Source organism: Arctopsyche grandis, chromosome 5 (genome assembly GCF_051622035.1).
Source record: "Arctopsyche grandis isolate Sample6627 chromosome 5, ASM5162203v2, whole genome shotgun sequence".
NCBI classification, from domain to species: Eukaryota; Metazoa; Arthropoda; class Insecta; order Trichoptera; family Hydropsychidae; genus Arctopsyche; species Arctopsyche grandis.
The window spans coordinates 13442418-13457492 of NC_135359.1; the positions used below are offsets into that span (position 1 = coordinate 13442418).

A 15075-nucleotide genomic window follows, 5' to 3' on the forward strand; every position below is an offset into this window, starting at 1 on the left:
AATTTTCATCTTTTTATTTTATTTTATTTTTGTAAAATTGTTACCGAAAAGGTATGCATATTTTACGTGACTTGCAATTCATTATAGTTATACTAAATTTTTGTTTTATACTTTATAGTTATACTAGGAAAGTTTACGGGTGATGCAATATTTGGACATCGGTAATGAATAACAACTCATGTTTGTAATTGAAATATTAACAGAAATGACATAATTGAACATTTACAATCGTACCATTTGCATATATTTTATCCTTGAATTGACTAAATAAGGGAACCAAAAATTACATCCAAAAAATAAATAAAACATCTGAGGCATTTATTTTACAGATATTCTTATTGAAAGGTGTGTTCATTAGTTTGTGAGCCAGTTCTGGATCGAATTCTTGGATAAAATACTAGGTTTGTGCGCGTTTATGTATTTAGTTATCCAACATTTTAGAGCGAGGAAGAATTCCGGCGTCTCGAGGGCTGATCTTTGGTCTTCGAACTATATATTCGTGGGCCTAATTGCTTCTCGACAGGTCCACGATTATATGTTCACACCACTCGTCAGTCTGTGAAAAGGATATTCTAGGACACGTTGTACTTTATCCGTGAAAACTGTTTAGATCAAGTTTGACGGCTTTTACTATATCATAATATATCTAATCGTAATTTTTTCTAAGCTCTTTTATTAATATAGGTATTTTCAACATTTTCTCTTAAATATGTTAGAGTTAGAGTGTAGAAAATAAAATAAGTGGCCATCTTGACCAATGGAAAGTTAGTATGACAGACAGGTATTCCTATTCGAAGACAGCTTAAATGCGCACGCACGATCGTGCAGAATTGCACAATTGCTTTTACTTTTATATTATATTATCATCTTTGCATATGATTAAAAGCTGTGCCCATGTGAAAAATTTCATCTATGTATATTTGCCTCAAATCTGCGGCCTGTACTTAACAATAAAAAAATAGCGCATGTGGAATATTCGTCTCACTTGACATGCCCCTGAGGTGTGTTTGTACATTTAAAGAGTTATTAATTATATAAATCCTAGTCATAATAATCATTTAAAGTATTTATAAAGTACAAGAATTGTGAAGATCGCTGACCCAAACATAGCAACATCTTATTGATATAGATATATTAATATAATATATGATTTTTAGAGTATGTGCTATATTTAAATTATTATTAATTGTAAACTATAATGAATGTTATTAATAAATTAGTTAAATAAATATTATCTCCTTTTCTGATGCAGTTTAAAACGGTGTTTCACATTTTATTGTTATTTTTAACATTATAATTATAATGAGGTATCCTTTTTCAATTGCTATAGATGTCTGTACAAATATGTGTTGTTTTTTTTTTTTTGAGGAATTTTCTGAATAAGGATATTATTTGGTACACACATGTGAGCAATGAAACACTGAGAATGATTAACAAATATTTATTAAATGTATGTATTTTTCCTTGATTATAATCCTATAGTACTACAAAAAGCCAACGGACAATATAAATTGAATTGTTTTTTTGGATTAATTCAATTGTGGTCATAAGTTATATTGAACAACTACGTTAGATTGAAAATTCTACACATTTGAGTTTCTAAAATATACATAAATATGGCATTTTCAATAAAACTACACATATACTATACAACAATAATTGTTATTATCATATGATTCAATTACAAACACAGAAATTTTAAAAGGGAGATACACAATTTAGAACAGACTAAAAAACCTAATTCAATATTGAAAAGCACACAGACACTTACAAATTATTTTCATCTAAGAAAATATTTAAATGTCCGACAGTAAAAAAAATAGTTGAGGTAATACACAAAAAAAAACATAATCAATAAATCATTAAGAATAAGTAGATGCGTTTATAATACTAATCAATACTCTACAACACAGTTTTCCAAGTGGGAAAGTACACTATAACAAGCTTCAAATATAATATTTACACAATTGGAATGATTTATATAAATTTCATATCACCTAACATTAAATTAAATTACTAAAACAATTCATTTGGACATTTACTATAAACCTACATAGCTACTGTGTATTTATTTTATATATAATATAATGTTACCTTCAAAATTTATGTACACTTTGTGAATCGTGTTTTTTACTCTATGGTGGTAAAGATTAACATTATACATACATACATAGCACATACAAAGGTTTACTTAAGCAGACCCAGCGTGAAAAATTAGTTTTCCTAAAGCTATCAATTACGAACAAAATATTACATCAGTTTAGGAACATCAATGATACATACATAATAATTAATGTATTTCACATAAGACAAGGGGAATGTATAATACAAAAAAAGAAAAGCATGAAAAATGCCTCTATTGGATTGTTCATCTTACTATTGCGACAATTAAAAGCTGTTTTACCAACAACAGTTACTTTATATGTAAATCTAGGTGGTATATATCAAAGCTTGCACATGCTTTACCTGTTGCCGAAAACATTTTTGATTTTTTTTTAAATAAATATGTATGTGCTTATTGGCAACAAAGCACTGCAATTGATTTGGTAACACGAGCGTTGCATTGGCAACTTTCATTTGGTACCATACAAACCTTTAATGTTGCATGGTTCAATTCACGTCTACGGACGTGCATTTGCACTGTTTTATTCGTTGTATCCTCTTTTTTTTGTACGGTGGATTCAAAGAAGGACACCTCAAGGTGACGGTGATCCACATGAATTTCTTCGGCTTGCAGAAAGCGCAGGATTTGAAAGCTGCTCCATTTTGATCCACGTCATCCCTCTCATCGTCTGGGCGTAACTGTTGCCTTGTGCGTCGCCTTTTGGGGTTTTTCGGAATGTAAAAAGAATTGCATTGTCCATAGCAAAACTTGTTGATGATCGTCCTAGTCAAGCAGCCTTCTTCTTTGATCCGTTGAACAAGCGGTTCAGTTTTGCACCAATCTTTCTTCAGATACTCCTTCCTGGTGACCACGAAAGCATTTTTGCTCGACTTTAACAGCTTTTGTCCGTTGTAAGCAGCCAATTCTGCGAGTACTTCTTGAGGCTGGAGTGGAGACGATGCATTGTACTGCCTCATGAGAATGTCTACTCCTATCCTGTTGTTGTTATCTCGGGATTTTCGCTTCTCGAAATCGCTGGCGGGATCGGCCGTGTCGTATGCGATGGTTTGAGGATTTCCATCTAAAGATTCGTCATCGAGATCATTCTGTGCCATGTAACGACGGTCTGGTCGGGAAGAATTGAGACGTCTCGATGCCAATAAACGCTCGACTTCTTGTGTGTTGATGATCTCCAAGATGGAATCGGAAGTTGTTGCGCTCCGTCTGTGAGCTAATACCTCCGATTTTCCGATAATTGAGAAAAGCGTGCTTGCGATGCAACAGCACCGGAAAATTTTAATCAGCTGAACGTTCCCAAAAATTGTAGTCGACATCTGTAAAATAAGAAAAAAACTTATTTCAACAAATTAAATTATTTTTCTCATTTAGTTCGTATTTACAAACAGACATAACAATTTTTGTAATTTCCTCTCCTTTATCTTTCTATTTTATTATAGGAGACATGTTTTTCCTACGTTATAAGGAATACTTTGCTCAAAGATGTCATCTCGAGAATATTGACATACTTTCTCTTTTGTCTTATCTGAATAGTTACAACGACCGAGCTTAATTCAAATCAGAAATGCCATTGCTTTAATTGCGCGTAAGTACTGAATTGAAGGTCAAATCGTTGTTTTGCTACATCTTGAAAATACCTTATTTTGACCAATATTGCTAGCTCAAATATACCGATGCGATCTGTTCATTTACGAAAGAGATTCGTCATGTAAAAATACAAGTTTATCATTTTCATCTGAAAGGCGTAAATTGGGGATTTAATTTAGATCTTAGAATCTTCTAATAATATTCACGAATTACGATCTAGGATACTAACAAAGAGCACTTCATAGTGTAATATGCATTGGCTTATCAATTGTATTATTTTTTGGCAGTTAAATTTGTAATCGGTACCTATCATAAATGTGTAAATTGCCATTTTGGCGCAATTTTGTTACGTTTATTGGTGGCTGTAGAAGATGCACATTGGTCGAAGAGACGAAGTGCAGGTGCCATGCCGTCCAGGGCTTGGACTAGTACTAATAAAGTGAAACCCGCGTGGGTTTCACTTTGGCGCGGGCGAGGAAGACGGCCACCGTCGACGATGATGTCACCATCACATCCGAGAACCCCTGGACCATCGGCACGCGAGCCTACTACGTATTTTTCAAAGCTCTTGAATCAATTCTACAGGTTTATATACCCATTTTTTTCTGCATAACCAATGTATGATTGATGTTATAACAACATTACACTTTGAATTCAGATGAATGAGGCACGACCCAACTCAACAAGGTAACTGGCAAACATATTAGAGTTAATTGGATGAAAAAACCAATACAAACATATATACATAGATATGCAATACATTATTAAATAGAAATAAAAATCATATTATTAAATTATTTTATAGTTATGCACTCAAAGAAGTGTGGAACGCTGTATGTTTAGCATAGCGAGGAGATATAAAAAAACGGAATATGGGGGTTAGAACATTAGAAGTATGACAAAGGTGGTAGATTTAATGGTGAAAGTAAACATATTTAAATGGCAATGGGCGAGTCACGTAGTTAGAAGAATGGACGATAGATGGACGAAAGAAGTACTCGAATGGTACCCGAGAGAATATAAAAGGCTGCAAGGAAGGCCACAGGGGAGATGGGTGGATGAAATCAGAAAAATATGTGGGATAATGAATGAGAGTTGCTCAAAACAGAGATGAATAGAAACATGGTGGAGAGGCCTTCACACAGTAGTGGATGGCGAATTACTGTGACTGATTCGATAATCCTAGTATTATGGCAATCACACGAAGGCATGAAATTATATTAAAAATATAGATAAAATTAGACTAATATAATATTATTGTATGTACATATATTTCTGATCCCTAAAAACAGGTGAATATTTTTGATCCCTTTCATCGATTGAAAACCATGAGCACGCCACTATTTAACTTGTATTTATGTTTTCTCGTAAATATTTACGAAAGCATTTAGCAAAAAAAAAACACCATTGGAAAGCTTCTGGATGACATCACTAGGGCGCGGATACAGAGCGTGCTTTTTTCAGGAATCGGGGCGGTTTGGCTCTATTTACAAAAAAAAGGTTCGGGGAACCTTTAACAAAGCATTTACAACAATTGAACAATGAACGGCGCGCTTTGGGTCCGCTCACTAATATCACTGCTTGTAAAAATCGCCTGAAACAACGTTTTTCTTGATTAAATTTTCCTTTAAATTTTTAGCCAATTATGTACATATGTAATTGAACGTACTTTTTGGAACTAACGTACGTGAGATGGTTTCACGTATCCAAAACTTTTTGGTCAAACTTATTTTATTTCATTTTACTGTTATTCAATCAATCATGCACACTTGGCTAACAGATTTCTCTATTAATTACTTAAACAAGTATAAATCCATTTATTAAACACAACAACTGCTGTTAGTTGTTAATGTTCAAACGATTAACAGCTACAGAGATATTTATTGACAAATTTTTGCAGCATTTTCTAATCAGCGAAAATCGAGATGCTGAATAACTCGAATTTTCGCGAAAAGGATGAGACAGGGTTGTCAATTTTTTGGAACCGTTTCAATGAAATCAGATAAATTGGTAAACTCTGATAGGAAACCATCAATCGGAGTCACATATCCAAGGTCTGGCCAGCAGCACAGCCAGGGATTGATCCCGTGAATTGAACCATTGATATATGCTGCTAGCAGTAGTTATTGAATTGTATACGTTTTTTTTAATTATAGAAGTTCATTAGGCAAAACTACGTCCGATTGATTCTTGATCTATTTCAGTAGAACCTAGATTTGTATTTCATACTGAACAAATTTTGAATCATCCGATATTTTTAAATCCGATAAATTTAAAACGTGCATAAATATATTGGTATGATATTTACATGTAATACTTCAAATCCGAATATCTACACGATAACGCCATATCCATATATAATATAATATATACATATCTACATACGTACATAAAAATATGATGACGAACTATTGTACATGTGTACATACATATGTATGTATGTACGTATACAATACATATATAATAGATAGATAATATATGCAGTGTGATGATTTGCTTTTATTTTCATTTGCATCACGCTTTGCACATAATCCTATTAGCATAGGAAACGAATCGATTGTCGTCGTACTCGTATTTGAATTTGATTGTTTTATACCGTTGCCGTCGTCGATCTCAATCGAGATAGTTAAAAGCATTATTCTTCGGCTGGTTTTTCATTATTATATGTGTACATATGTATGTATGTATGCATTTTTATTTATTTTTTCAATGCCCGCTACAAACATATCTCGCAGATTTATAATTGGCGGTTGACTTGACGTGAATTACTAGGCAATTTCAACGACATCCATGTTTACAAAGCCTCGGAATTGCGTTGCCCCAGAATGTGCAAGCATTGCAACATTGCAAGTGTGGCCGTTTCGCGTTCCACGTCCGTGTCACAATAATAATAATTTAAGGTGAAACTGTTAATGAGGTGATTTTTCCCAACGAAAGTGTACGTGATGATAAAAGCGTTCGGCTTTCGACGGGTTAAAGCGGTCCATTCAAACACCACGCGAACCGCACCTTACTGAGGTGGACAACTTTTATTTCTTATTTTTCAAGATCTGTCGCGTAATACGGTCTGTAATTTTAATCATTACATCATTTTACAACTCGCGTGTTTTAGCGCAATAAAATTACGTACTCGGCTGACAATGACCATACACAATGCATGCGTACGTGTTGACGCGATTTCATTTTGAAATTACAGGCGTTTGCCTGACTTGGTCCGTGGCATGGTATGGGTTTCATATTTGGACCGTTGTCGGCTCGTCCACTTCTCTGATGATTGTTGGCATCCGGTCGCCTCAGGGTTGTTGTTGTCCGTCGGATGAATGGCAATACGAGGTGTCCGAGAGTTGAGGAGTGTGGCGCGGGTGTCCGAAGTGGAGGAGGAGGGCATGAATGGCCGGTGGGTGTGAGCCCACGTGCCACCAACAACCGACGTAACTCAACACCGATACCAACACTGTCTTAACATTCGGTCGTTATTCGACTACTATGTACTGCCAGAATCAAAAATCAGCTCGATTAATTGATTTCATTTCATTTTTACGGCGTTCAATTTATCACGCAACCCATGAACCCAATAGGGCGTTCACAATACTGACGGCTGAATTTGCTACAGGTTTATTTAAATATGTATACAGTCTTATTTATATTATAATAATACACAATTTATTCTGAAATAATAGTGCGTACCAATATGTACATACATACATATGTAATAATAATAGATGAAGCTTTTTTCATTACATACTTTGACGCCAGGTTTTATGATGTGAACATAGTCACTTCTAATCAGAGGAAAATGTTTTGTAAAATTATGTATGAAAGAGGTACTCGTATAGTACCTCGTTCCACCAACTTGCAATATCTCGAGGCTCGTTTTACCAACTTTTTCGGTGTATTTCGTCGTCTGGTTTGTATATGTACAGTGGTGTAGTCGGGCCAGTCCGGCCAGGTCGCCTGAACTATTAGAAAAACACCTATATGTTAGTTACTATTTTTTTTAAATAATTGAATAAGAAAGTATGATATAACAGGTATGATTTCACATGGACACAAAGAATACGTGGATAGAAAAATAATAAATATTTAGCATTAAATAAATACATGTATTTTTATGTAGAATAATATAAAATATCAATATCGGTCAGTTGGATGTCCCGATACGGGACCCCTCGAGTAGTCCGGGCCCTGAAACTTTACTCCAGCTCCCCCCCCCCCTCTCTCATCGGCCCTGCTCATACATACCAGTGGTGTGCCGTGAAAATCTTTCTGTTTTTATTGCACAGCATTACTTGCGTGTATGCGAGCAGGATACAAGAGAATGGCGTACCCTATTCCCTTATATCCTGCTCTCGCACAAGTAAGTGAGGCTGTGCGATAAAAAAAACAGGGAGATTTCCACGGTACGCCACTGATACATACATTATATTATTAAGATATTGAAATGGCAATGGGCGAGTGACGTAGCTAGAAGAGCGAACGATAGTTGGACGACAGAAGTGCTCGAATGGTAACCGAGAGAATGTAAAAGAGTGCAAGGAAGGCCACAGAAGAGATGGGTGGATGAAATCAGAAAAATGTGTGATATGAGGCGAATGAGTGTTGCCCCAAAACAGAAACGTGTTGGAAAGGCCTGAAAGGAAAGGATGGTGAATGATTGTAAATGATGATTATATCTAATATGTGGGTGACAAGCATGACAAGGGTAGTGGATATCGTAAAAATAGTGAAGAGATTGAATAGGCAAATAACGTAGATAGAAGAACTTGCGATAGATGGATGAAGGAAGTTCTCGAGTAGTACCAAAGAGAATGTAAAATAGTGCAAGGAAGACCACATGGGAGATGGGTGGATGAAATAAAAAAATGTGAGGGATGAGAGGGATGAGAGTTGCCCAAAACAGAGACTAATAGAAGCGTGTTGGAAAGGCCTTCATCTCGCAGTGGATAGCGAATGGTTGTAAATGATGACGATGACAGAAAACTCAAAAACCCAATTCATATTGGTTATAAATGTTTAATAAACACGATTCCTATTGGTCAGAAAATCTTCTTAGCTAACCAATAGTCTTCTTAGCTAACCAAATGGCGTATTTCGCTCCCCAATGTCACAGCCTTGAAATAAACTATAGTTCTGTTATATAAACACAGTTGTGACAACGTTAAATAATTTAGAAAAAAAAGATACATTTTCAGGAATTGAAAATGGATCAAACTTTCGTTAATTGATCGTACCTTTTTGTAACAATAATGAATTTAGATGGCGAAAATTTTAAATTTGGCACGTAAAGAATACAATAATACTGTTTATATTATAAAATAATATTTATCTGTGTGAATATTTAATGCTCGTGGATAATATAAATGTATATGTGTAAGTATGTATGTATGTATGCAGACAGAGTAGAATATAAAATATGGTAATTCGATTCGGTAAAGATTCGATTGAACAATGCTTCGTATTCATATTTAATAAATTGTAAGATGCTAACGCTGTTACTTTGAAGCTTGGATAGAGTATGATCAATAAAACGCGTGCATCGTATTGTTGCTTAAAAGCAATCCTTTTATGCTCGTATACATGTAAACTCGGGCTTTATCTATTTACAAGCTTTTTTGTATTTATTTTCTCAAATATTAGCTTCACTCTTGCATATTGTGTGATTCCTTTATCTCGAATATATAATACATCGGTTACCAGCGAGCAATGAATTTTAAATACATATCTACTGTACTGTAAATTTAACTTACAATGGTTTCATATAACGTATAGAAAATTTACAATTTTTTACGTTTCCATAAAACTGTTAGTATTGGCATGGGTTTTTTGATGAATGTTGATGGTTTTACCAATATAGAATTCCCAAGGTTTTTAACCGACTTAGCAATGAATTATTGGCAAAGCGTGTTTTATTTTTTTTTGTATTTGCACTATTGTTTTAATATTTATTTGGTAAAGTTTAAATAAATCGAGTATAATACGTAAATATCTACAAAAAATAAAATGATTCCAGTAATACGTTCGTTTAATCAAATGTCATCTGGTTTTTATTTATTTTTATTTAATTAAATCGAATTAAACTGAATGATCTTATTTTATTAGAATCATTTTGATATTTATTAAATTCAAGGTTCTTTCGTTATTTCTTTCCGAGATTCGGATCACTTTGCGGAGATTGATTTTATACGGAGAGCGGTAATGTCTCTTATAACTTTTATTATATGGCAATAATCGTCGGGGAGGGGTTTTTACGTTTTTATTTATTGTTCATATTTTCTAATTTGTGGCAATGTGTTCGAATTTTATGTTTTGTTCCCGGGAAAAACAAACCAAACCGTCTGTTATTAATTATTATCGCACAACGTTAACACTACCCAGTCTGTAGCATTGAAGTTGGAGCCATCACGCTTTTTTCCCGAGTGCAATCGAAAAATTAACTAATGTTTTTAGCCAATTTCAATGCGCATATCGTTACTGAAATTCGACTGGAACAGATCTATCTGGTCCGTCAAGTGCTTTTCGGATTCAATTGGCGAATCACATTGACTGACTGCTAAAATCAAACGCGCTACTCGAATAACTACTACATAACTAAACTAGTCTCGTACGTTTTTTATTACGGACACTAAATTGATGTAAAACAATTTAATCACACCGTTATACGCCCACACAGCTTATAACAATATTTGCATAAACAGCTATGTATAGTAAGAATTTATAAAAAAATAAGTACCAGACCACTTGTGATTTTATTAAGTGTGCGGCAAATGTCTGTTTTTGACGGCTGTAACTTACTCTTTATTTGATTAATTTTATATTATTATTATTTATTTGTTTTATTTAATTTTTTGCCGTTGAATGTGAAGGACGATTTTGCAATCAAATTTTGACCCACCTACATACATGTAGAACCGATTTTCTTGATATTTTCCAAAAATTTCCGACGATAATCATATCTATCCAAATTTGAATTGACTCGTCCCAAAATCTGTGTATTATTGAAGATATTTAATATAAGCTGTTGGATAAATGGTACATGTTTACTCGGTTATTAATTGCAATTAATCAACATTTAGTACTTGTATAATTGTGTATGATTATCTCATGTTATTCTAATAGTCGAGAGATTAAAAATGAAACATTTAAAACCACGTTAATTAAAAAACGCTTGTACACGTTATTGTTAAGATTTGCAAGAGTTTTAAATGGGTTTTTAAGCTCTTTTGATTGTTATTTTCCGGTTCGTCTATGAATATACTAGTTTGTTTGTACACGAACTATTGGTTTTAGTTTAAGTACTAACAGTCAAAAGCTATCTTCAAATAGACTCACCAGGTGTCGCATGCAACTGACTAAACTTTTGAACTGTCAAAATCTTGAGAAGTTTAAAAGGGAAATCCTATGAAATCCAAATTATAACGTTGTTATAAATCCCCTTAAAGCTAATTTTTAAAACTTCGCAACCTAGGGTAAGCTATAAAAGTACATATAAGTAAATATAAGTACATACATATGTACATAGTGGATGGGACAAACAATTTTGCATACTTAAATGTATGCCTAATAGTTTGCGCATGAACGAATTAAATGTCCACTTGGATTTTATATACCATACACTAACATTAAAACATAATAATTCTATGAGAAAAATAGATAATGATCACAGGATCAGTAGCTATTAGATTGTACATATATGTATTGTAAACATAATTTATCAACAATCAATCAGAATATAATCAAAAAATTAAAATCAAAGATTTTATTGCATATATGTATAGTAATATTTAAATACGTAGTACCAATATTTAAACTTTCTTCGTTTATTAATAAAAAAATACTAAAGTTTTTTTTAAATATGAATACATATAACTTTTGTTGGGATAGTATAAAATCGGAATAGGTTACATTAACATTTACAATTTCCGACAAATATTAATCATGATGTTTGGGTGCAGTTTGAGGTTCACTGTATTATCTTATTCGCTCTTAGCTACGTGCAAAGCTTATAGTCCTTCGGGATACAATTTCTTTATGCGCACTTCGTTTTGCCATTCGTCCATTTGCGCTTTACGACCAATCCGACACGTTTTTTGATATCCTGTGCTTTCAGATTTATTTTCGTATGTGAATTTCTATCGCTATCTTCCTTCGTGGCGCCTTAACATTCGGGCACCACTCTGAATGCATTATTTTTAATGGCGATACACGGTCAAACACCTTTCTCTGCGTTTAAATGCATTTTTATTACTATTATTATTATTTTAATCCACGACGTAATCGCATCTATCCTACGCTTAATTTCTTCTCGACGCCCACCCGAATTTTTGACTTATCATCGAATTTACCTATATGGATAACCGCTGTATAATAGTAGTTACGTGCCTACTTGTGATCGCTTTGATCAATTGTTGTTCAATATGTATAAGGAATTGCACTTAAGTGCTTTTAATTATTTTATTGTAAAAATGGATTTCTCTTTGTATGCCTGTTTGATTGGTTTTTAAACATAAATTATTACTCGGTCTCAAATTATAATTCCAAAATGCAGTTGATTCACACAAATAGCTTTACTTTGACTCTTCAGATAGTTATCAGCTAATTTATCAACACATAAATAAAATAAATACATAATTATAATCATCTTATATGTACATACGTCTTGACTAAGCACTTATTTAGCATACATGTATGTATATATTGTTTGAAGATTATTCAAATAATATATTGCCAGATTATTCAAAACATTTCTGCATAAAATTCTTCCTATACTTTTATTCAATTTTAAACCCTACATAGGTAAATTCAAATAAATGTATACTCGACCCATTGAGAAGAAATAGGAAACGAGAAAAGGTATGACAGGGGAAGTTCATATAGAGGAGAGTGGAGATATCGAAATAAGTGCTTGAAAAAAAAAAAAAAAAAAAAAAATATATATATATATATATATATATATATATATATATATATATATATATATATATATATATATATATATATATATATATATATATATAGCCGAAGAAATTCTAGATCTTTGATTAATAATAATAAAAGAAAGCAGAATTTTAGAATTAAAATATATTTATAAACATGACATGTAGATAGAATAAGAGACAAAAGAAGTGCTCGAATGGTACCCGAGATCATGTAAAAGGGTGCAAATAATGCCACGATGGAGATGGGTGGATGAAATTAAAAAAAAAAATTGGAATGAGATGGATGACAGTTGTTCAAAATAGAAACGAAGGAATGGAAGCGTGTTGGACAGGCTTTCATCCGATAGTGGATGGTTATTGGCTGTAGATAGTGATAATGATAATAATTAAATTATTTCTACTCCAAATATTAAAAATATAGTATAATTATTCATATTTAACATTGTTCCGTAATTTTGTTGTTAAATCTTTTATTTCAATTCCTATTGAAGATATATATCACATATATTTTGTTGTAAGTCTTGACTAACCTCGGTTAGGGATTTCCAGTTTCATTTGAAAAGTTTTTTTAAGTACGGCAAATCTATTTATATTTGCCATGCTTTGAACTGCAGACCGTAGACGACAAAAATTCCATTTTTTTTTGTTTGTAAATTTTATTCGATTTTAAATGCGGTGGGTCTTTGATTATAAAAAGCATTTTTTGAATATGTTGCATAGTGACACGTACCTGGACAAGCTGGCGCTTACCATTGACGCAGTTGCGACAGAAAAGAGCGATTCGCACCTATTCTTTCACCTCGGCCGACATTCCTAGAGTACAAAAGATGATCCAAGAATGGTAAATACCTCACCGGAAGCGGACGTGTCCACGAATAATGAGGTGAGCATCGTTCGTCGAGAACACAAGAGAGCGTCTTGTTTGCAGTGAAACGTTTGTTTGCCGTTTTCTCGGCGGCCACAAAAGCCCACGACGACACGCCGACTAAGTCGAATTTTACGGATCCGGTTATGAGATGCGCCTAATCTCCTTGCCCATTATGACCACCACGTATCCTTTGCGTGGAATTTATGGCGGCGCTTATTCCCCCGCCCGTCTCTCATATTCACACATTTAGTCGCGGAGGCCCCAGGTCCTCCCCTCGCCCAGCTTTGTCGTGGACGGGCGACTTAAAATTCCTATCCTTTTGATACGCTAGGATACGAAGGATCCTCTTGTTATTGAGACGATAGAAAAAAAAGCGTTATGTGTGATTGCTGCCACTCTGAATGGCGTTTCGTGGAAACCCGGCGTTCATTGTGGGATTCCGTTGGAGAAGACAGCACAATGGCTCGTTTGAGCACCTTTCTGCCTTTGAGAGCAAAAAAATCCCTTCGAGTCGGGCGCCCTCGCATTCGACACCAGAATTGTTGGCGCTTAACGAAATTCCTCATACATATTAAAAAAAAATATTTTCAAAATTCACTATTCACCTAAAACCATAAAACCAAGAAAAGTCCGCGACTCTTGTCATTACAAATTATTGGTGTATGACATATTTTTTTTAACATATGTAGATATTGAACGACCGCAAGAATACAAGGCAATAAAGAAAACTACATATACATATAAACTTAATCAGGAGAATGAATAAACTTTACATTTTTATTTGAATTTACAAAAACGTATTGGTTTTTTTTAACTAATAACTCTTAATTCATCCATAATTAATGAATCATTTTAGCACTTTTAGCATTAGCATAATTAAATAAATCAAATTTAAATTGGATGAATTGAGGTGATATAAACAATACTGGCACCTAGTTTATATTGATACTACATTTTATATTCGTATGTATACATTATATGTACACATACATATGTATGTGGAATTGATCTGCGAATTTTTGTCTGAATTTGGCATGCACTTTAATTAAAACACCGATTTTGCACTAATCCCATTTTGGCATATGTAAATACATATAACTCCAATAAATCAAATTTGCCTTAGATTTATTACGATGTATAGGTCAAATGGATTAAAATTGAAGTGTGTTAGAATTTAAAAATGATATTAATATTTAAGCTTCGGCGCTCAGCGTTCTAAATGGGTTCACTATTGTCAATTTCTATTGTTAAAATTTTTTTTGCTCTCTAGAGAGCAAATTTATATATTTATATTACAAAAACATAAAACATATAAATGAAAAAAAAAGATGGTAAAATCATAATTTTATGGAAAAACAATATTTTAAATGGATCTTATAAACCGACCAAAAGTAAGATATGATGCGTGTTACAAAGTATCATACTTTTGCTTTTTCTACAGAAAAATTACTTTTATAAATATGATGATTTCACAGTTATAATAATTTTCCGCGACATCGATTAAATCGTTTATACGTACAAATGTTATATTGATACTACTAAGAATCAAAAAAAAAGTCAAT

The 15075-nt window shown here is 33.3% G+C and overlaps 1 protein-coding gene across 2 annotated transcripts in view; it reads right to left on the reverse strand.

Moving 5' to 3' along the window:
- Positions 1–1428: 1428 nt before the first annotated feature.
- LOC143911935 (uncharacterized) overlaps positions 1429–15075 on the reverse strand; it is a 31975-nt gene continuing 18328 nt past the window's right edge. The window contains exons 1-2 of one of the 2 annotated variants that reach the window (XM_077431035.1): positions 13495–13626; positions 1429–3438 (exon numbers count right to left, since the gene is read on the reverse strand). In XM_077431035.1, the coding sequence (XP_077287161.1) occupies positions 2611–3438; positions 13495–13536 (870 nt within the window). In that variant the 5' untranslated portion in view covers positions 13537–13626 and the 3' untranslated portion in view covers positions 1429–2610. Of the gene's footprint in view, positions 3439–13494; positions 13627–15075 lie in introns of those variants that run through there. The other variant, XM_077431036.1, reaches the window with a different exon arrangement.